The 21,846-nt window shown below is 35.9% G+C and overlaps 1 protein-coding gene across 1 annotated transcript in view; it reads right to left on the bottom strand.

The window, feature by feature from the left end:
* The window catches only part of LOC107703678 (uncharacterized), a 14,666-nt gene extending 4,755 nt beyond the window's left edge, over nucleotides 1–9,911 (bottom strand). The window contains exons 1-9 of the mRNA XM_016506402.1: nucleotides 8,468–9,911; nucleotides 8,382–8,413; nucleotides 8,233–8,304; nucleotides 7,917–8,103; nucleotides 7,134–7,250; nucleotides 6,813–6,994; nucleotides 6,555–6,713; nucleotides 6,245–6,399; nucleotides 5,314–5,414 (exon numbers count right to left, since the gene is read on the bottom strand). Coding sequence (XP_016361888.1) covers nucleotides 5,314–5,414; nucleotides 6,245–6,399; nucleotides 6,555–6,713; nucleotides 6,813–6,994; nucleotides 7,134–7,250; nucleotides 7,917–8,103; nucleotides 8,233–8,304; nucleotides 8,382–8,413; nucleotides 8,468–9,911 — 2,449 coding nt within the window. The remainder of the gene's footprint in view (nucleotides 1–5,313; nucleotides 5,415–6,244; nucleotides 6,400–6,554; nucleotides 6,714–6,812; nucleotides 6,995–7,133; nucleotides 7,251–7,916; nucleotides 8,104–8,232; nucleotides 8,305–8,381; nucleotides 8,414–8,467) is intronic.
* Nucleotides 9,912–21,846: the final 11,935 nt, after the last annotated feature.

The raw sequence follows: 21,846 nt of genomic DNA, 5'->3' as shown, positions 1-21,846 counted from the left end.
TGTGTGTGTGTGTGTGTTCATTCAGATTAAAAATACTGGATTAGGTTTAAAATACTTATGGTAATGTCATGTTAACCAATAAAATGAAAGCTAATGATTACAGACTGTAAGTTTAAGGGCGACCAATCTATTATCATATAGGTGAGAAATGCAAATATATCTTGGGTGTGAAAAAGTCCCCCATATATATATATATAATATATATATATAACACAGAGTTTAGACTCTAAATGAGTTCAGTGATTCCGATCAAGTAATGAATATGTTAAAACATAATCATCACCTTATGACTTTTGCTTTTGCCTTGTCTAGCCGTTATAACTCAGTTACAGCAATCGAACAAAACCTAATGTTAAAAAGTCAAGGGTCAAGAGCCCAACTAATGCAAACACTGACCACTATAATGTGTGTGTGTGTGTGTGTTCATTCAGATTAAAAATACTGGATTAGGTTTAAAATACTTATGGTAATGTCATGTTAACCAATAAAATGAAAGCTAATGATTACAGACTGTAAGTTTAAGGGCGACCAATCTATTATCATATAGGTGAGAAATGCAAATATATCTTGGGTGTGAAAAAGTCCCCCACTTATTATGCATGACTGTATTTTAGTATGTAAGGAGTTTATATAGGGAAAACTTGTATATATAGTTAGTTAATAGTAGGAATTGGTCGCTAAGCTAAAGTGTGACCGGTTTGGGAACTGTAAAAGAAGATTTATACAGTCACTGTGGGGATGTTTTACATACACCTTGCAGATTCTGTAAGCAGAATTTCTTGAAATTATCTCGCCATTATGAACATCAGTTATATAATCCAGGTCTTCTGAGATCATAAAATATCTTTATGTCCTATGGACTTTTTTTTAATAGTTGTAGTTCAACTTCAGTAATATTGAAACTGTATAAAATAACTCTAAATCCTGTCTGTGATTTTCTCCTTTAGTGATTCTGCTTGTTAACATCAGGTGTCTTCAATGACGGTCAATCATCACTTAATTAATCAGCTAATTATCTCAATAACTTTAACACTGCTTCAGTGTTACATTTATCACTCTTGAGTGTGGACTTAAATAAACTTCCGGGAGAATTCATTTAACATTGGGCTTTTTGCTGTAATAAACATTCTTCTGCTCATCTGCTTTATTCACTTACGGGCAGATGAGCACCTTTATCATGCTGAAATTATGTCGCATTTAATAAAATGTAATAAAATGACTCCTAATTACAGTCCATAAAAATGGTATGGTAAGGTAATCTTGACATCTGTTCATAAAGAAACTGAAAATCTGTATACATTATCAATATGTAAGACTTTACGGTCACTGATGAGTCAGCATCTCCATTAACTGGGGTGTTGCTACAATTGAGCCCATGCAACTGCATACACACATTGTTGGGCGGACCGTGGGTTGGTCGGACATCCTTTAGGTGCATGCCAATTGCCCTCCTGAAGGAGCTTTTATGCAAATCACATTCTGATGCAAACAAGTTGGATTTGAGAATATTTCCAAATCAGCTCAAACTGTTGAATTAAACTTGCTAGACAAGTCATGGGATGTAAGAACAGCAAAGAAGGATGTGAGAAGTGCATGGAGACTTGCAATAAGAAATGCAGCTGCAGCTGTCATGAAACCACCAGTGAATTTGAGGAAGAGGCTTGGTGGTATCCTGAAAGAACGAGCTACGTGGAGGATGCAGGTTCACCATGTAACGAAAACACAGGTTACATCGAAGATGCCGGTTCAGCGTGTCACGAAAACACCAATTACGTTGAGGATGCGAACTCGGCATGTAACGAAAACACAGTTGACATTGAGGAAGTAGTTTCGGCGTCTATAACCTGTATGGACTTTATGACTTCATTATGGGATTTCCTGCAAGCATGTACTGAATGCGTTTCACAAATGTGAGTGACGATTCATTTAAATTCTCTATCATTGCTAAAAGGTGACTTTCTTTCCAGACTGTCCAACTTTAATTAAAATGTGCAAAATGTGAGTCTAATAAGTGATACTGAGTTTTGCAACAGGCCATTTATGAGTAACTTGGAACATATAAGAAATACAAATAAGAATATAAAATATAAGTAATATGAAAATACAATATGAATTGTAGCCTGATTCCAGTTTTATCTTAAATTATTCTGTAAATGATGTGTGTGTGTGTGTGTGTGTGTGTGTAAGAAAACATTTAGACCACACTGCAATAAATAAATAAATAAAAAGTAATTAAATAATACTAATACTACTAATACTACTACGACTACTACTACTACTACTACTGCTAATAATAATAATAATAAAGATAAAAAGGTAACATACTGTTTCCCATAAAAAGAGAGAACAGACGAAAATAACAAAAATGAGAAAACAACAAAGTGACTGAGTCTTGTTTCTCTTTGATATAATACAATTTTTTTATGATTTTTTTTTTTTTAAACTGACAAGGGTCCCCGATAAAGTTTTGCTTAGTGCCACCAGCAGTCTAAGACCAGTACTGGTTCAAAGTCACATTAACATGTGCACACACAAATTTATATCTCATTTCTGACTATACGTATCCAATTTTAGGATTTGAATCAACTTTTGATTCCCAGCTCTACATCTGACCCGCAGGTCATGTTATACATTTTTTTGAGGAAATAAGAACCAACATTTAAAGACAAGATTTTATTTTTATGAAAGGTGGAAGCCATTGTCACATTTGACAATCAAGTGTATTTTTCTTTATCCACAAACCAGTTCACAGGACAAATTTCCTTAACAGGTAGAGAATAAACAAATTAGCAGTGGAGATATGAGCCTAAGTCCATTGTTTCCACCACAAATTAAAATTCAAAAACAAATGCATACCTAACGATTGCTCACATGTCCCGTTCCTATAAAGTGCATTTTCAGAGACCTCCCACAGCGTCATGTAATTCATGATCAGGTTTTTAACAGTTATAACCCAGTGACTCCACATGGACTGTGATGGCTGCTGTAACGTTGGCAGCTGCTGGTAATCATTCACTAGTTTTTTCTCAGCTTCCCAACATTCCCTTCTTAACTTCCTCAGTAAAATGGACATTTTGAGTCTCATCCATCCCTCAAACTCGGTTAATTGACTCATATTGTAAAAATAATAGAAAATGTGCACATGCAGTTCTAAGGGTTATTTATGTTACAGTTTAAATACAGAAATGCTGTGGAAGATGGCATGATTTCAAACTGGGGTATTCCTCTGAAATCAGGTCAGTATGTTATGAAGTTTTTCTTTTGTGGACATGATAGAGAGAGATAAAATTGCAGTTATTATTATCATTTATTATTTTGTTAATTAAGATATTTGTAACAAAATACACTAAAATAATACAGGAATATGTAGTTATGTTTTAACAAAAATTCAAGCCACATGAGAATACATATTCACTTTAACTGCCTTCCCTTCCACCTAAAAACATATTCATATGTTGTATGAGCATATGATTAAAGTAATATACTGCACTGTAAAAAAAATGGTTCCTTGCAGAAGAAACAGTCAGCTTTCTGAGCTTAATAAACACAAATATAATTGTGCAAGATTTCATAAATTCATAACTTTACAACTAAACAATCATGATGCCATCCAAAGTTCATTCATTTCCCTTTACCATGCACACATGACATAGTTTATAGGTTTTCCATTTGCCAACATTTACTTGAAATCATTTTAGTTTGATTATTCTTAGGAATCTGTAAAAATAGGCTTTTCATCCTCCACCAAGAAAAACCTACATGTAAAAAAAAAAATAATAATAATAATAGATTATGAGGTTTACATCAATACAGCTATAAAATAAGTAACTCGCATAACATGTTTATACAGAGGAACAGTCATCTAATGAATGGAGCGACATAGTTTATAGGTTTTCCATTTGCCAACATTTACTTGAAATCATTTTAGTTTGATTATTCTTAGGAATCTGTAAAAATAAGCTTTTCATCCTCCACCAAGAAAAACCTACATGTAAAAAAAAAAAAAATAATAATAATAGATTATGAGGTTTACATCAATACAGCTATAAAATAAGTAACTCGCATAACATGTTTTTACAGAGGAACAGTCATCTAATGAATGGAGCTTGTCTGAGCTTGACACAATAAAATATAAATGTTTTAAGTTTACAGTAAAATATAATTGTATAGTTTAACAGTTTTATTTGTATATTTTTTTTACTAGCATTAATTCCATATTCAGCTTTAATATTAAGTAACAAAAAATATTAGTATGTAAACATATTTTTGCCCTCCACCAAAAATAATCTTGAGTGTGAATAAAATAGTTACTTATTTTACATCAGTAATATTGACAGCTGTAATATTAAGAATCATGTATAACATACTTTCATATCATTTGCAGAAAGAAGCTGAGATTATAGGTCAATTCACACTGAACCAACAGACGGCAACAGAAATGTTTGTTGCTTATGCCTGATCAGTGTATTACCGCTGTCTGCATCTGGTGTTGGTCTTGTTTTTGCCAACTGAACTGCAGAATAAAATGTTTGTTGGGTCGTGGAATATCTGAGGAGTGAGGTACTGTAATCTGGTGATTGTCCACATTGGTCAGCGTGTATCATTGCAATGTGAACTGGCCTGTATAATAATAGTACTTTCTATTTCCTGAACCCTTGAATGCATAAATGGGGTCATAAAACATTAGGCAAAAAAAAGTACACAACACACTCCACAGCTCACATGATAATGCTAAATTGGCGGCGGATGTAGTACATTCAGATTGCATTCATACTAATCACATTCATGTCTGATGATATTTCACTCATACTGTACACATGTATACTTTTTTAACAGTCATGAAGTTCTCAAATGTACAAGCTATTCAGACAGTATGTGATTTCAGATGCAGTAGATGAGTAGAGAAAGGCCACAGCAAAGGACAGCTGACGGCCCAAACAAAGGAAGAGGTTTAAACTCATATGCTTAGAAAGCTGCAAATCTGATGAGAGATGTTGTCTCTGCCTCAAAAGATAATTTTCACATGGTCTGTGAGAAATGTGGAGAGTGAAGGTTCAGTTGAGAATATACTTTAGATCTAAATTAGTTTGGAATTTGTTTAGGAAAAGTACAACTGCATTAAAAAAAAACCCTCTTCTTTTTACATTCATATATAAAAGTGGACAAATAAAGATGTTTGATATATTAAAACATTTGTACCATCAATTGTTTTAGATATTTCAATAAGTCACCTATTTTTCTTTTTCATTCATTCCATTTTGACCCCCTTTATGCATTTGTGCTGTTTTTTGGTTCATGCATTTTAAGGTTAACATGATGTTGTGTTCCTCAGTGTTTTTTGGGACACTTTTGATGCTGTTGAGTTTGAGTCCACAGCAAAGACATCTGAAGAACTTTGTGTACTGCTGTGTAACCTGGACAGGAATGAGACAAGAGGAGCTGAGTGACTTCATGAGATCAATTTAACCTCTGAAACTCATGAACAAGAATGGAGTTTGTTTATAATAAATGTTTAAATAATGTATAATGTTTAAAGAGACTAGAGTTGAATTTCTGAAGTAAATATTGAAGCTTTACTTTTCTTTCATATACTGTCTCTGGACAGTATTTTTTTCTGAAACAGAAAAAAAAGATGTGAAATTCTGATGTTGGCTTGAGAAAGCCGGGCCTAAATGTTTGAGATACTTTTAAAAGTTTGGAGTTTGAAAGGAGTAATGCTATGCAGACAGACAGCAGATCAAAGGCATTCTGTGTTTGTTTAAATTATAATTTTTGACAGTCGGAGTTTGAAGATTCTTGGTTCATTTGAACATTCCGTCACAGGAAGGAAATGGAACAGTAACAGATTAAACAAACTGACATTCTTTTCTAAAAGTCACAGATTACCACAACAGAAACAGAACCTCAGTGAAAACAACTGTAAAAGTGTTTCATGTCCGGATTTCTTATGGAATATGATGGTAAAATGAGTAAAGGTCTGACCTCACTATTGAGGACACAATAAATCAGGAAGATGAAGATTCAAGATCAGGAAGAGGAGCTCCAGCTCCTTACTGACATTAGTGAAGAAACCCAGAATCCAGGAGCAACCAAGAACCACAAACTGAGCCAGAGTTGAAAGACTATTTCATGTTAACTTTTTAATTTTGTATGCAACGTTGGATTTTTATCAGATAGCAGAAAGGTTACATAAGCCCTGAGCAGTTTTATTTCCTTCTTAAAAAATAAAATAAAATAAACTCACTCTTCCCTGTTGTAGCCTTCAGGTCCCAGCACAACGCAACCTCGCATCCAATCACGCAGAGGACTCCACTTATAAAGGGCAAAGGTCAACAGAGCCAAACTGATGAACACCAGTCCCACGATCACACACACCAAAATCACCAGATGTGAGTCACTCTGAGAAAACATGTGAGAGAACATGAGTGCCAAATCTGTGCTGTTCTTAGTGTTCACTAGAAATGTTGATCATCAACTGTAGATTGAATTTGAATTATGCTAGTGCGTTCAATGCTTCAATATTTTGAGGAGGTTTGACTTGTTCTCTTTCGCACCTCTGACTGATGGCTGGTTTGTATGAGAGCGAATGTCGACAGATGATGACAGGAACACACAGTGTAGCTGCTGTTGGTCTTTAAAACAGAACAACCATCTACAATCCACTCGCTGATATTCCAGTACACACAGAACAGAGAACCGCTGGGATCAAACTCCTGCAAAAACAAGAAGAAAATATCAGAACACTGAATATTAGATGTTTTCAGATGTTCATCAGTGCTCTGATAAAACACAAGCACATTTCAGTCTCTCACTCTGATGTGTTTGAGGGTGAAGTTGACTGGTTTGGTGAGTTCAGTGTTGGTGGTTTTGGGAAGAGTAGCTGAGATCACAGTGGACATCATGGTGTTAACCGTGTCTTTTGATGTGTTGAAGAAGTCTGGCTTCAGTAGATTCTCCATCGCGTTGTAGCTCATGAAAGCCACAGCAGCTGATCCTGTGAGACAGAAACAGAAACTACGGTATATGCAATACTATGTAAAACAATAAAAAAAAAGTAAATATGGTTTAGTGGTAAAGGTATGAATCTCTATTTTTTATTTATTTTTTTGTTCACACTGAAACATTTGACATACTTTCATGGTTGTTCCTGGCGATCCCAATGAGATCGATGTCCACAGCAGAACTTCTTGTTTTAAGTCGAGGGATTTTCTCTAAGGTGACCTGTGGTCCAACCATGAAGACTTCTATCTCTGATTAAACACAAGAGCAAAACCCTGTAATTGATTACCACAATAAACTGCACTGACTTTCTGTTTTTCTCCTTTGAGTGTTTGGTAAACGTATTGTGAATGTTGACTGATCTTATGCTCAAAGCAGCAGATATTCACATAAAAACCCTGAGGTCTCCATAAACTTCACTGTAAGTGAACCTGTGTTTAATGTTGCATTTTTGTTTCTCATGGCTTTTCAGGATGAGGGTTTTTCAAGACATTTCTACCTAATGATGGATGAAATAGCACCAAAACACTGACCTTTGACATCAACACGAAAAATATACAGGCAGGGCTTTCTGTTAAAACATTTGTTACTCTACACAATTATAGAGTTACTGTATCTGCATTTATAATTTTTTGCTGTCTGACCCACCGCTGCTCAGGGGTTTTCAAACCTGTCCTGGAGGGCCCCCAGCCCTGCACATTTTGTATGTCTCTCTTATCAGACACTCCCAATTCAGGTCTTGCAGTCTCTGCTAACGAGCTGATGAGTTTAATCAGGTGTGTTAGATGAGGGAGACATACAAACAGGACTAGAGGTCCTCCAGGACAGGTTTGAAAACCCCTGCTCTAGACCATAAAAAGCCACTGACATCAAATCTGTGTTTCATCATCAATAATAGTAATTGTGTCTCCACTTACCTACAGCAGCAAAAGTAAAACTGACACGGTTACTTGTGTCTGTCTGCTTCACTAATGTAGAAATGAGTTTCTCGCTGGCTTTTAACACACTGTTTCCATAAGAGGCTAGTTCAGCTGGGTTTACTGATGATGACTCTAATATCTTCTCTGAAGTGTTGAAGACCACAGTCAAAATGCTCATCACAGTCTATTGATCAGATAAATAGTTTATGTACATGTAAATATCAAGAGAGCCATTAAAACAGCACTGCTATGTTAATCATCTATTATATTGATTTGATTCAATTATTTATTGTTATTTATCTTGAAGACTTACAGTCACAGGGAGCTCTTGAGCTGCACTGTTCTCTATCTGCTCAAGAAGATTTTGAAGACATCCTTCTGAGGTCTGACTCTGAAATCACAATTGAGCTTTACAAATAAAACTGAAAGACTCATAACAAAAAAAAAAAAAATTCAGCTTACCCTGCATTGATCCGGCAGTGCGATAATCAGATCTGACATGAGGGAATTCATCAATACAACATGAATACAGTAAAATCAAACTCCACATTCAGGTCTAGAAACACGCTCACCTGCAATAGTTGTGAAGATGTTAGTCTCACAGAAACAGGAGGACAAAGTGCTACTGTAGCATGTACAGGTGTCCTTATTACCAAAGCAGTAACAGTTATTACCCCAGCATTCATATTGGTTTTGGTTTCTATATATCCAGTAGTAGAAATAATGCATTCTTGTATTGCAGAACATGCGGTACTGAGCACCAGTGCAGATGTAAGTGTCGTTATGAAGCCCACAGTCATAGACTGGACTAACTGCTGCAGGAATAGTGATGCTACTGCTGTTATTTGTACAGAAGCAGGAGGATGAAGTGCTACTGTAGCATGTACAGGTGTCCTTATTACCAAAGCAGTCACAGTTATTACCCCAGCATTCATATTGGTTTTGGTTTCTATATTTCAAGTAGAAGAAATGATTCATTCTTGTGTCGCAGTAGATGCGGTACTGAGCACCAGTGCAGATGTATATGTCATTATAAAGCCCACAGTCATAGACTGGACTAATAGCTGTAGTGAGAGCAGTGATATTTCCATAAGTATTACAGAAGCAGGAGGACAAAGTGCTACTGTAGCATGTACAGGTGTCCTTATTACCAAAGCAGTAACAGTTATTACCCCAGCATTCATATTCATATTGGTTTTGGTTTTTATATTTCCAGTAGTAGAAATTATGCATTCTTGTGTCGCAGTACATGTGGTACTGAGCACCAGTGCAGATGTAAGTGTCGTTATAAAGCCCACAGTCATAAACTGGACTAACTGCTGCAGGAATAGTGATGCTACTGCTGTAATTTGTACAGAAGCAAGAGGATGAAGTGCTACTGTAGCATGTACAGGTGTCCTTATTACCAAAGCAGTAACAGTTATTATTTAAACAGTAGTAATGGTATCTATCATAATCGAAATCATGTACACTTGTGTTGCAATACATGTGGTACTGAGCACCAGTGCAGATGTACAGGTCATTATAACGCGCACAGTCATAGACTGGACTAATTGCTATAGTGAGAGCAGTGATATTGCCATAAGTCTTACAGAAGCAGGAGGACAAAGTGCTAGTAGAGCATGTACAGGTGTCCCTATTACCAAAGCAGTCACAGTCATTATTCACACACAGGTACTGGTATTTGTACTGAGATCTCTGGTAGGAGAAGTCATGCATATGTGTGTTGCAGTACATGCGATACTGAGCACCAGTGCAGATGTACATATCATTAAGACGCACACAGTCAGGGTCTGTAACTGAACTAACTGCTGTAGTGAGAGCAATGCTATTGTTGTAAGTCTCACAGAAGCAGGAGGACAAAGTGCTACTGTAGCATGTACAGGTGTCCTTATTTCCATTGCAGTAACAGTTATTACTAATGCAATGGTATTGGATTTTGCTCTGATACCTCAAAAAGTACAAATTATGCATTCTTGTGTTGCAGTACATGTGGTACTGAGCACCAGTGCAGATGTACGTGTCGTTATAAAGCAGACAGTCAGGGATTGTGACTTGATTGCGTAATGAAGAGATAGTGATATTATAGCCATAATTTGTACAGAAGCAGGATGAAGTATGACTGTAGCACCAACAGGAGTCCTTATTAAAATGGCAGTAACAGTCATCACTCCAGCATTCGTACAGGTATTGGTTTTGGTACTGATGTCTCCAGAAGCTAAAATAATGCACCGTTGTGTTGCAGTACATGTGGTACTGAGCACCAATGCAGATGTACGTGTCATTCTTAAGCTCACAGTCCAAGACGGGTCTAACTGCTGTAGGGACTATGATGTTATTGCTAAATATATCACAGAAGCAGGACGAAGTATTATAGTAGCATGCACAGGTGTCATTATTACCAACACAGATACAGTCATTACTCATGCAGTGGTATTGGTGTTGGTCTTGGTCTCTCTGGTAGTAGAAATGATGCATTCTTGTGTTGCAGTACATTTGATACTGAGAACCGCTGCAGATGTACGTTTCATTATAAAGCACACAGCCATAAGCTGGACTAACTGCTGCTCTTGGTTCAGCAGCAGTAGTGGATATGAAACCTGAGGATGAGAAAGATGGGATCAAAGTCAGAAAACACAAATACCAAACCAGGTGAATTTCCAGCATGTTTAGCACATTTAAAATAACGTGAAACACATGAGTTTACACTGTTTTACATGCATTTATCAATACTGAGTTTTGTCTTTCAGCAGTTAGCAAAAATGCAGGTTCTGTGGACTACACTGTTCATGTGTTTTGATATGTTGTATCAATCCTTTAAAATGCATTCAATTATTGCTAACTATTTCATTTAGACGTGTATGCATTTGGAAGTGAGATTAACTGGTCTGTTTATTTGCATCATTATACTTGTTTTAAGAGTTTTACAATGACTAAGTACTAAGAAATAAATGTAACCAATGGTATAAAAAATGTTATAAAGTTCACAGGGTCAACAGACCCATGTGTTTGAAGAAAACTATCAGCTTGCACTCACACAGGGTTAAAGAGATGACAGTCAACAGTGACCATACACCACCTGGCATAAAAAAGACACATTTTAAAATGTTTTTTTTCTACTATGATAATTTATTCACATTACACGCAAATATTAAATGTTTTTCAAAGCAGATCTTTTGGACTGACATGTGCACCAAAAATGCTATTATTTTCAATAATCAGAGTAAGGACTTAATCACAATAAGACACAAGCAAGCTCTTTACTCAACCTAAAAGTTGACTGTTTACTATTGTCCTCTTTTTAGAGCTGCTCTACAGCAGAATTTAATTTTGTTTTATTAACACACACTATTTTCATGATAAAGTTGCTTTGACACAATCTGTATTGTACAATCTATATTGTACCTTATTTACACATGACACTGCTCCACTGATCATATACTGGTTACTCCACTACACACCTCGGATCACTTCCTTCTCACTCTTAACCTCAACATGGTTCCTGACACAACACATACCCCTACACATGTCACTTTTCGACGTAACCTACACTCTCTCTCACCCTCCCGGCTATCTGCTATGGTTTCATCTTTGCTTCCTCCCCCTAAACAGTTATCATTTCTTGATCTACTCCACTGCACACCTCGGATCACTTCCTCCTCACTCTTAACCTCAACATGGTTCCTGACACAACACATATCCCTCCACATGTCACTTTTTTCACTCTCACCCTCTTAGCTTTCTGCTGTGGTTTCATCTTTGCTTCCTCCCCCTAAACAGTTATCATTTCTTGATGTTAACAGTGCTACTGATACTTTCTGCTCCACTCTTACATCTTATTTAGACACTGTCTGCCCCCTATCTTCCAGAAAAACCCGTACCACCCCTTCTGCCCCTTGGCTGTCTGATGTTCTCCACGAACATTGTTCTAAGCTTAAGGCTGCTGAAAGTGTATGGTGCAAATCAAAAAATCCTGCTGACCTTATCCAGCATTTATACCTGCGCTCACTCACATCGTTAATACATCCCTTCACACTGGTGTTTTTCCCTCAGCATTTAGACAGGCTCGTATAAACCCTCTACTTTAAAAAACCCACCCTTAACCCTTCTCATTTAGAGAACTACAAACCGGTTTCCATTGCAAAAACACTTGAACAAGCTGTGTTCAACCAAGTCTCTGCCTTTCTCACACAGAACAACCTCCTCGACAGCAACCAGTCTGGTTTCAGAAGTGAACATTCAACCGAGACAGCCTTGCTCTCAGTTGTTGAAGCCCTAAGACTGGCAAGAGCAGATTCCAAATCTTCAATACTTATCTTGCTGGATCTGTCCGCTGCTTTTGACACAATTAACCACCAGATCCTCCTGTTAACCCGATTGGCAAAGAGCATCTCAGGAACCGCACTCCAGTGGTTTGAGTCTTACCTCTCAGATAGGTTCTTTAAGGTATCTTGGAGAGGTGAGGTGTTCAAGTCGCAGCATCTAACTACTGGGGTGCCTCAGGGCTCAGTTCTTGGACCACTTCCCTTCTCTGTCTACATGGCATCACTAGGTTCTGTCATTCAGAAACATGGCTTTTCATATTATCCAGGCTGGACTATTGCAATGCTCTCTTGGCAGGTCTTCCAGACAGTTCTATCAAACCTTTACAATTAATTCAGAACACGGCAGCAAGAATAATTTTAAATGAGCCGGAAAGAACGCATGTCACACCTATGTTTATCAATTTGCACTGGCTACCAATAGCTGCTCGCATTAAACTCAAGGCATTCATGTTTGCCTACAAAACCACCACTGGTTCTGCACCCCTTTACCTAAATTAAATACTTCAGACTTATGTGCCTCTAGAAGCTTGCATTCTGCAAGTGAACGTTACTTTATTGTGCCATCCCAAAGAGGCACAAAATCACTTTGATCAAATGTTCCCTGGTGGAATGACCTGCCCAGCTCAATCCGAGCAACTGAGTCCTTAGCCATCTTCAAGAATCGGCTTAAAACACATCTCTTCCATCTTTAATTGACCCTCTAAATCTAGCACTCTCTATTCTAATTATATTCTTAAAAAAGCTTGCTCTATTATTTTTCTATTCTATTCTATGTTTTATTTTTAATTATTATATAATTAAAAAAAAACTTGCTATGTGTACTGCATTAAGCTAACTGAGACTTGTTATAGCACTTGCATATCATAGCTCTCTTGTTGATTTTGATTTCTTCCATTGTCCTCATTTGTAAGTTGCTTTGGATAAAAGCATCTGCTAAATGACTAAATGTAAATATAATGTAAATGTATAAAGCACTATATAAATAAAGGTGAAGACTCCTGTTTACATGCAAGTTTCATTATTCTGATTATGAACTAAAGTGTGCTCATTTTTACTGTAATTTGCAAACCCAAAGTACAAATGATGAACTTACATACAGTTGGTGTGTTACTGACCACTGTTTTAATCTACTTACATCTAATGCAAAACACATTTCTATGGACATATTGGAAGGTTGTTTGGCGATGTGATGAACATCGCAATGCTTCCGTTATTGGGTTGCATTCGTGTTCTTCGCACTGTCTCTGGATTAAGATACAGAGCTAAGACTGCACAGTGAGTTTTATTGACAGAGTTTAATAATTTGGATTGGAGGAAAACAGTTCTGAATAAAATCACAGATTAATAATTTATTAATCATTTATTCATGTTTTTGCCATACCCAATTTAAAGTGGAGACTATTCATCATTTTAAAGTGGAGACTATTCATCAGACAGGAGGTTAAAGAGCTGGCTGTCTGGTGCAGTCTTGTTATATTACATCCCTACTGTGTTATTCCTATGTATGTCTGCACTATCATGTATGTCTGCACTATGTTTGTACTTTCTTCTACACTGGAAGCTCCTGTCGTCAAGTCAAATTCCTTGTGTGTGTAAACATACTTGGTAATAAAGCTCTTCTGATTCTGAATAAAGCTCTTCTGATTTGCAAATGTTTATAAACATTTACACATTTTTTAGTATCTTTATTGGCACTGGACTTTATCTACTGTAACAACGTTTGTGCTTGGTAAAGACATATCACACATTGTAATTTGGGTGCAAAGCATTTTTCTGTTTTTATCACCTCAACACTTATATTAGTATACTATTGTTGTGTATCATTAAACAGAATATTCCTTCAGATGCTGTCACTTCCCACAACCTCATCATCTGCAGACAGTGGCAAAGCCAGAGGGGTTTCCCAAATTTTCATTTGCTACTGGCAGTTTGATGATTGACATTTTATTTCACCTCATGAAAGTACAGAGTTATACAGCACACCGTTAATGTATATTAATGCTGAATATTAAGAGAATATTAGGTGGTTGCAATATACAGAAGAATACGTTTAAGAGCAGAGCATGGTATCGTGCATGGTATTGATGAAACTGTTATGAACAATACATTATAAATAAATAATATTCACATGGTTTATATATATATATATATATATATATATAATCTGTGTGTGTGTGTGTGTGTGTGTGTGTGTGTGTATGTGCGTGTGTGTGTGTGTGTGTGTGAGCTGAAACTCACACAAAAAAACATATCAGTCTCTTTCAAGAAAATAATTAATGTATTCTTTTAGCCAAAGCTTAGTCATTTGTCATATATTTATTTCTCAGTCAGTACTTAAAATACACAATCAAATTTTTCTAAATCAAAACGGGAAAAGAAAATGACTTATTTTTAAATATAATGAACACCATTATGGAATCTGACAGTCCACTGTGTTCAATATTTATTCAGCAAACCAGATCAGGCATTGATTTTCTGAAATTAAATAAGAGACAAAAAAAAACTCAAATTAGCCGTGATGAGGAGAGCAAGGAACGTAGTAACATGGCATGAGGGTGTGACACTGTCGGTTTAACCAAAATGTGCTACGGTGTGAAATTACTATCACACTCTATAATCTAGATAAACAGCACCCGTCTGGTGACAGAAAAAGTTACGTATGTTCGTTTCCTCCTGCTCATTAAAAAGCATTTAATCATGAGCCAACCGTTCATATGTTTAGGATCACGCCAGAAATATTCAACACAGACAAAACATGTACCAACCAATCCCGGATTTCAAGATTTACACATTTCTTATTTTATGTGTTTTACAGTAAAAGGAAAGATGTTGGTATTTTATGTTAATGTTTAATGTTCCGTTATGTTGGACATTTAGAGCAGTTTCTGTTATTGAATGTTGTGGTTACTATTGTGCTGAAGAGTAGCGCTGTCAATTGGATGTTCACTTCGCTGCAACATAAAGTGTATAATAACCCCAAATCACAATTTTTCATTGAAGCAAAGTTCATCAGTCAACATGGAGCAGGTGTGCATGTTTTGAATGTGGAGTTTTATTGAACGTTGCATGTTGGGTCAATGTAATGAATGCAAGTTGAAACAGCATTCTCTGATTTTATGGTACACAGCCTTGATTGAAGTAGATTACAACAACAAAACTAGAATTTATAGGTAGAATAAGATATAAACAACAACTACACGTTCACCTTTTACAGTATAGCAAATAACCAGTGCTGTCAAATCGATTAATCACAATTTGACAATCACTACAAGTAACACATTAAATGCAGTTCTATTTTGACCCACTGTTCTGTCTGTTTTTTTAACCATTTCTTGCAACATTAAACAACCCTCTGATTTGGTTAATACCATTATTACACATTAATCACACCTCAATACACATAATAAAGTATATGTATTTTGATAAGGCAAATGTATATATATATATATATATATAGAGAGAGAGAGAGAGAGAGAGAGATATAGATAGATAGATAGATAGATAGATAGATAGATAAAACTTAATATATACAGTATATATATATATATATATATATATATAGAGAGAGAGAGAGAGAGAGAGAGATATAGATAGATAGATAGATAGATAGATAGATAGATAGATAATTATATTTCATTCCTACGGATGAATATCAGAAATTTAGATGATCTTAAAAATAAAAGTTTAATTGAGGATTTTAATGTTTAGCTTAAATAGCATGAACATGTACAGTATCAGAAACAGAAGTCAAAACTGCAAAAATGCATTGATTGATAATAACACTAAATCAGTTCATTCTCATTTAAGCATGTAAAGAGGGTCTCACCTGATAGGAGTTTACATGTGTGATCTTCTCCCAACTAGACTTAATATTTGATTCACAATTTTATATGACTGTTATCTGCTCATCTTATGAGGAAACATATTAAAAATAATTTTGTCTTCCAGCTAAAATTCAAATTAATATTCAAATTTATACACAAAGACAGCACTCATACCAAGATGTATTTACAACATATCAAGATAATGCAAAATCACATTTCAAATAAGTCGTACACATTTACAGGTATATACACATTTAAAAAAAAAACTTAAAAGCACAATTTCTCCTTGCGATTTCTCCTTGTTATCATCTTAGATCTCCATATTTGCCATGGTACCTATTTTTGAAGTTGTGTTCAAAAAGTGGGCTGTGCAAAGACAGCAACATCTGTAACAACAGAAACCCAGGAAAAGTGACAAAACTCATAAAACTGCTCCTCATTAAACCTCCAGCTTGTCAAATATGCATGCCCAGTGTGAATAGATAGGAATCCGTATTGTTTCTATATTGTAAAATGCTATAAATATTTTGTTTTAATTTTAATATTCGTAGAGCTTTTGTTTCTGCGCAGACTATTTGGGATCTGCATGTAGAGGAGAGTTTAAAGAAGAACAAAATGACCAAACAACAAAAATTGGGCTGAAACTTAATTACATTTATGTACATAAGCAAAACTAAATAATCTCTCAAATTCTAAACACAGGTTTCCCAAACACAATACAACATGAAGCTCTTGCTGTCAGTGATATGATTTATAGCAGGAATAACTGCACTTTTGAAGCTTAAAAACTTTTGAACCCAGTAGGACAAAAGTTCTAGTTCTTTTAAAGCACATTTAAAAACAATCACAAGACTGATCAAAGTGCTGTACAAAATCAAGTAGTCAAAAAAATAAAAATAAAATAAAATAAACACAAAAATGAGAGCATCAACATATTTTAACAGCTAAAGAAAACATGGTGGACACAGTGACATGGTTTATTTCTGAGCTCATTGTTGAAGACAGTAGATCAGGAAGATGAAAGCTCAAGATCAGGAAGAGGATCTCCAGCACCTTACAGACATTAGTGAAGAAACCCAGAATCCAGGAGCAACCAAGAACCACACACTGAGCCAGTGTTTTAAACACCATAATCCTGCAGAGAAACAGGGACAGTGTTTTGATCATAATTTTAACAGTGTTTTGATCATAATGTTTGTTACTTAGTTTGTTTCATCTGTGAAACTTCAGCATTCAGTTGTATGAGAGCTGAGCTCAGACTGATGACGATCTTGATGAAGAGAATCTTGTTTAACTGCTGGGGGAAATTATCACTTTAGTTTTCTTGACTTCAGAAAATATACATCTGTAACTAGAACTTACTGCTACAAACAGGACCCAGAAAACTCCAGATGAAGCCTTTCTCCATTTTAATCCAGCAGGTGTTTAGAGAAAAAAAACAATATAATAACAATGAAATGTTCCAAAATACAGGTGTTGACTGGTGAAATAATACAGATTTAATTTCAAGTGATGTTAATACAGCTCGTGTCAAAGTTGTGTTTTTAATCTGATAGCAGACATGTCAGAAAATTCCCCAGCTTTTTTATTTCCTTCTAATCAAATTAACTTGGAAACAAAAACAACAACAACAACAACTCACTGTTCGCTATCGTAGCATTCAGGAACCAGACCGACAGACACACACACCACATTTCAAACAACGGGAACACCACCATCACCCCCCAACTCTGGATGTCAGTGCCACTAATATATTACCACCCCAAAACAACAAACAAAAACATATCATAATCCATGGAAACCATTGCAGTGTTCACTATCACAAGAAGTGCCAAGTCATTCAGCTTGCGTTCAGTCATTGAAGGTCAAACCCAGATAGCAAGCAACCACTGAAACAATGTTAAATCCATGTTAATGCATCAATGTCAACCGCATTGAATCAACATCACTTTTGCACCCGCAATTAATGTTGAAAAAATGTGGATATTTCATCAAAAATCAATGGTAATGGCATTGAATCATTTTCTGAGCATGCAAGCAAATTATTTTCTGAGATTGTAAGCATCACATTGTAACATTGATTCAGTGCCATTACTTGCACTACTTACACACTTGCAGGTGCAAAAGTGACGTTGATTCAATGCCACTGATTTAACATTGTTTCAATAGACGCTTGCTATCTGGGACTGGAAATGTTTGCCTTTGCAGCATTAGCTCTTCTCCGTAAATGCAAAAGATGGCCAAATTCATCCTTCTCCACAAACAAGACAAGTTTGACAAGGGTCTGACAGACCTTCCTTTGGTCTTCCTTTTCAGCTGAAACAAAGCCAAAATAATATGTTGTTGTTGTTTTAATTTATACATGTTGAGACTGTGTGTTAGAAATGATCTGTGACCAAAATATTTGAGATGAAGGACTAGAAGGAAGGTTATTAACACACAAAATAAGCATACGTTCATTAAAGCAAACCAGTTATAAGTAAATGTGTTCAGCATTACCTGTGAAGGGTTGAACCTTTGAAGGACTTCAGCTTCCCTGGCCGCTTCTTCAAGATCTGCATTGGGAGCTTTGAGTTCAAGTTTCCTGTTAATACTAGCAGCTTAAATATATGAAAATATATAAAGGAAGAACGAGAGCAAAAACATGTGTATATGAACTATGAATTACAGTTCAGAAAAATAGGCAAAAGCAGAGATAGAGAGAGAGAGAGATTAAAAATGTTGCTTGGCGAAGGCCCTACGTTCTCTTTGGAAGCACATCATATTTATAAATGCCACAAACTAAGAGTTAAAGAGTGAACACATCTACATTAGTAGTATCATCGATGTTTATATAAATATATATATTAGGGATGGGAAGATTCACCGATTCGCTCGGTGCATCGGCAAAAAAAAGTTAACGATGCGATGCATCGGTTTAAAAATAATTTCTAACATATTTGCATCGGTAAAAAACGATTTATTTAAATAATCTGTGACCCAATATTTTATATGTAGATTGATTTCTCTTCTCTAAAATGTTTCTCAAGCGCGTTCTCTCATCACTGCTGCTGCGTGATTGTGACGCATCACAACACCACGGAGACCTGAGGAAAAGCGGGGATTAAAGTCCAAAACCTGACTTGAAATAACCTAACAAATCAATCTGGGCTAAAGCAGTTCCATAAACGACAGTGTAAGTTCACACACGCTCACTAGACTAATTTGTGGACGCTTAATCTTAAGCAGCCCTTAATGTCGATCATGGATCAAATCGATCCACCATGGCAAAGAGCGAATATATTTGTGCTGTTTAATGCATTTGAGACATTGTGTTTTCCTTCGTGCATAACTGACATGTCACGAGTATATTTTCTAATTCATGCAAATATATCCATTTTGCTTGCTGTCAGGAGTGGGCGAGGCATACGCGAGTGAACGAGCGCTGCTGGCACATGCACGCTAAACAGATGAAGCACAATAATTCTGAGTCAAATATGCATTTTGCTAAAATACTCGTTGTTGGACATTAAATGTGCCTTTTGTAGAATTTTAAAACTACATATAGGTGTATTCTAATGATAGCAGTAACTGTAAAGGGACTATTGTAATGGGTGAATAAAATGTAAGCTAATACAGTCCTAATTACTAAGGTTACTCCTTAATTTAAAATGTAGTTTTAATTTAGTGATTTTAACTTTTAGTTTAGTGATTTTAATGCTTTAAAGAGCAATGTTAGATTGTAAAGTTCTAATGCTATCTGCTCTAACTATAAAAGGTACAGCTGTCATAAAACCAGAGAAAAAGGCTGCATGGCTATGATAGTATGTGAGAGAGTCAGTGGTAATATCATTGCATTCCTATTGTTCAGTGTTAGAGGAGCTCAGCTTAGTCTGACAGTTTGCCTGCCCTGGACCAGGTTAGCTTTCCAGCATAAGTTGCCACAGTGACTGATTTTGATCCTTGTTAAATTTGTTTTATGGAACCAAATCATTTGACAGTGAGTCAGACTATAACTGAAATAAGCCTGGCCTATTTGGTAAACTTGTTTTATGAAACAGGCCTCGAGGCGTTAGAAGTCAGTAGTCACATAAGTTAATTTATGATTTGCTGTCTGTCTGTCATATTTTTTCCATTGCATCGTATTGCATTGAATCGCATTGTGTTGAATCGGATCGAATCGAAATCGGATCACACTGCATCATAATAGGGGTGAATCGTATCGCATCGCATCGCATCGCTAGCTACTTCATATGTATCTTCAGTGTATCGTATCGTTGGCTATGCATCGAGATGCGTATCGCATCTGCCTCAGTTATGGAGATGCACATCCCTAATATATATGGATGTATTTACATGTATTTTTGTTTTGTTTGTTTATGGATGTATATTATATGTATTTTTTTTAATTATTATTCTGCTATGTACAATGCTTTGGCAATATGTACCTAAGTATGTCACGTCAATAAAGCAATATGAATTGAATTGAGAGAGAGAGAGAATTTGGAATTTTCAAGCATCTTTTTTTAACAAAAAAAGATTAGTCACATAAAAACACATAAAAGCATTTTTTTTAAACCATTTTATAAAGAGAGTGCAAAATAAAGTTCATTTTCAATGACAGAACACAAAGCTCCTCTACACTCAAAAAAGTGCTGGGTTGTTTCTGTAAACATATTGTTAGGTTGACTATGCTGGGTCAAAATTCTGGGTTGTTTGGGGTACTGTAAACACACTGTTGGGTTGCTCATGCTGGGTCAAATGAGTTGTAAGGAGTTCATTCACAGATAAACCAATGGTTGGGTTAATTTGACCCAGCAACTGGTTTATTATTCTTTGCCGAACTTGATTCTTCACTTCTGACACAACTCGAGGAGCACGCTACTCAGCAAGCAGTATTTTATTTTAAGTTAATATGAATATTTACCTATTAAAAAAAAAAAAGTTGTGGTAGCAGCATGCTCATTTCACTGTTCAAATGATCATTGATATGGAAGTGTGGGTGTTTCTTTATCCTGTGAAACAGCCTATAGGCTATCGGTTATACTTTTTTGACAAAATTGCCTCATAGTTATATAGTTTGAAACGATATCAGTATCCTTTCGAAATATGTAAATATCTTATTCATCAGGGATTAACTGAGAATTTAAAAGGCAGAAACGCGTTTTGTACGAAATCAGAACGTAATGTATCCCTTAGCCCCTCACATGCAAAATCAGGCGGGAAAGCCTGTAATATACGCTAGTAGTGAGTCGTGCGCGGAAAGTCTGCTGGCATAATTAAGGAATTATTGTCAGAAGAAGAAGCATAAGGGGGTAACTTAAGTTCAAATACAGTCATCGGCTAATGTTTCTGTCAAAACAGAAAAAAAATAACTTTCGAGAGCTTTGTTCTGGTCAACCGAGTTGTAAGGAGTTCATTCGCAGATAAACAGCTGGTTGGGTTATTTTGACCCAGCAACTGGTTTATTCGTTTTTCATTCTTTGGCGAACTTACTGAATCTTCACTTCTGACACGAGGAGCACGCTAAATTACTCACAGTGGGTAGTATGTTATGGTAGTTATGAATATTTACATATATTTATAGTGGTGGTATAGTAGGAAGCTCATTTCACTGTTTAAAATACGTTGCAATCTTTGATATGGGAGTATGGGGACTTAGTGTTTGCTTAGTATGTGAAACATTATATAGTCATGACTAGCTGGTTATGTTTTTTTTTTTTTTTTTTACAAAATCTCATCATTATATCAAACCAGCTATATCTGTAGCCTTTTCAAAAAAATGTTGGTGGTGGGGTG

This window comes from Sinocyclocheilus anshuiensis, unplaced genomic scaffold (genome assembly GCF_001515605.1).
Source record: "Sinocyclocheilus anshuiensis isolate Anshui unplaced genomic scaffold, SAMN03320099.WGS_v1.1 scaffold274, whole genome shotgun sequence".
NCBI lineage: Eukaryota > Metazoa > Chordata > Actinopteri > Cypriniformes > Cyprinidae > Sinocyclocheilus > Sinocyclocheilus anshuiensis.
Note: the sequence above shows the minus strand (reverse complement) of the source record. Positions and strands in the feature narration are given on the sequence as shown.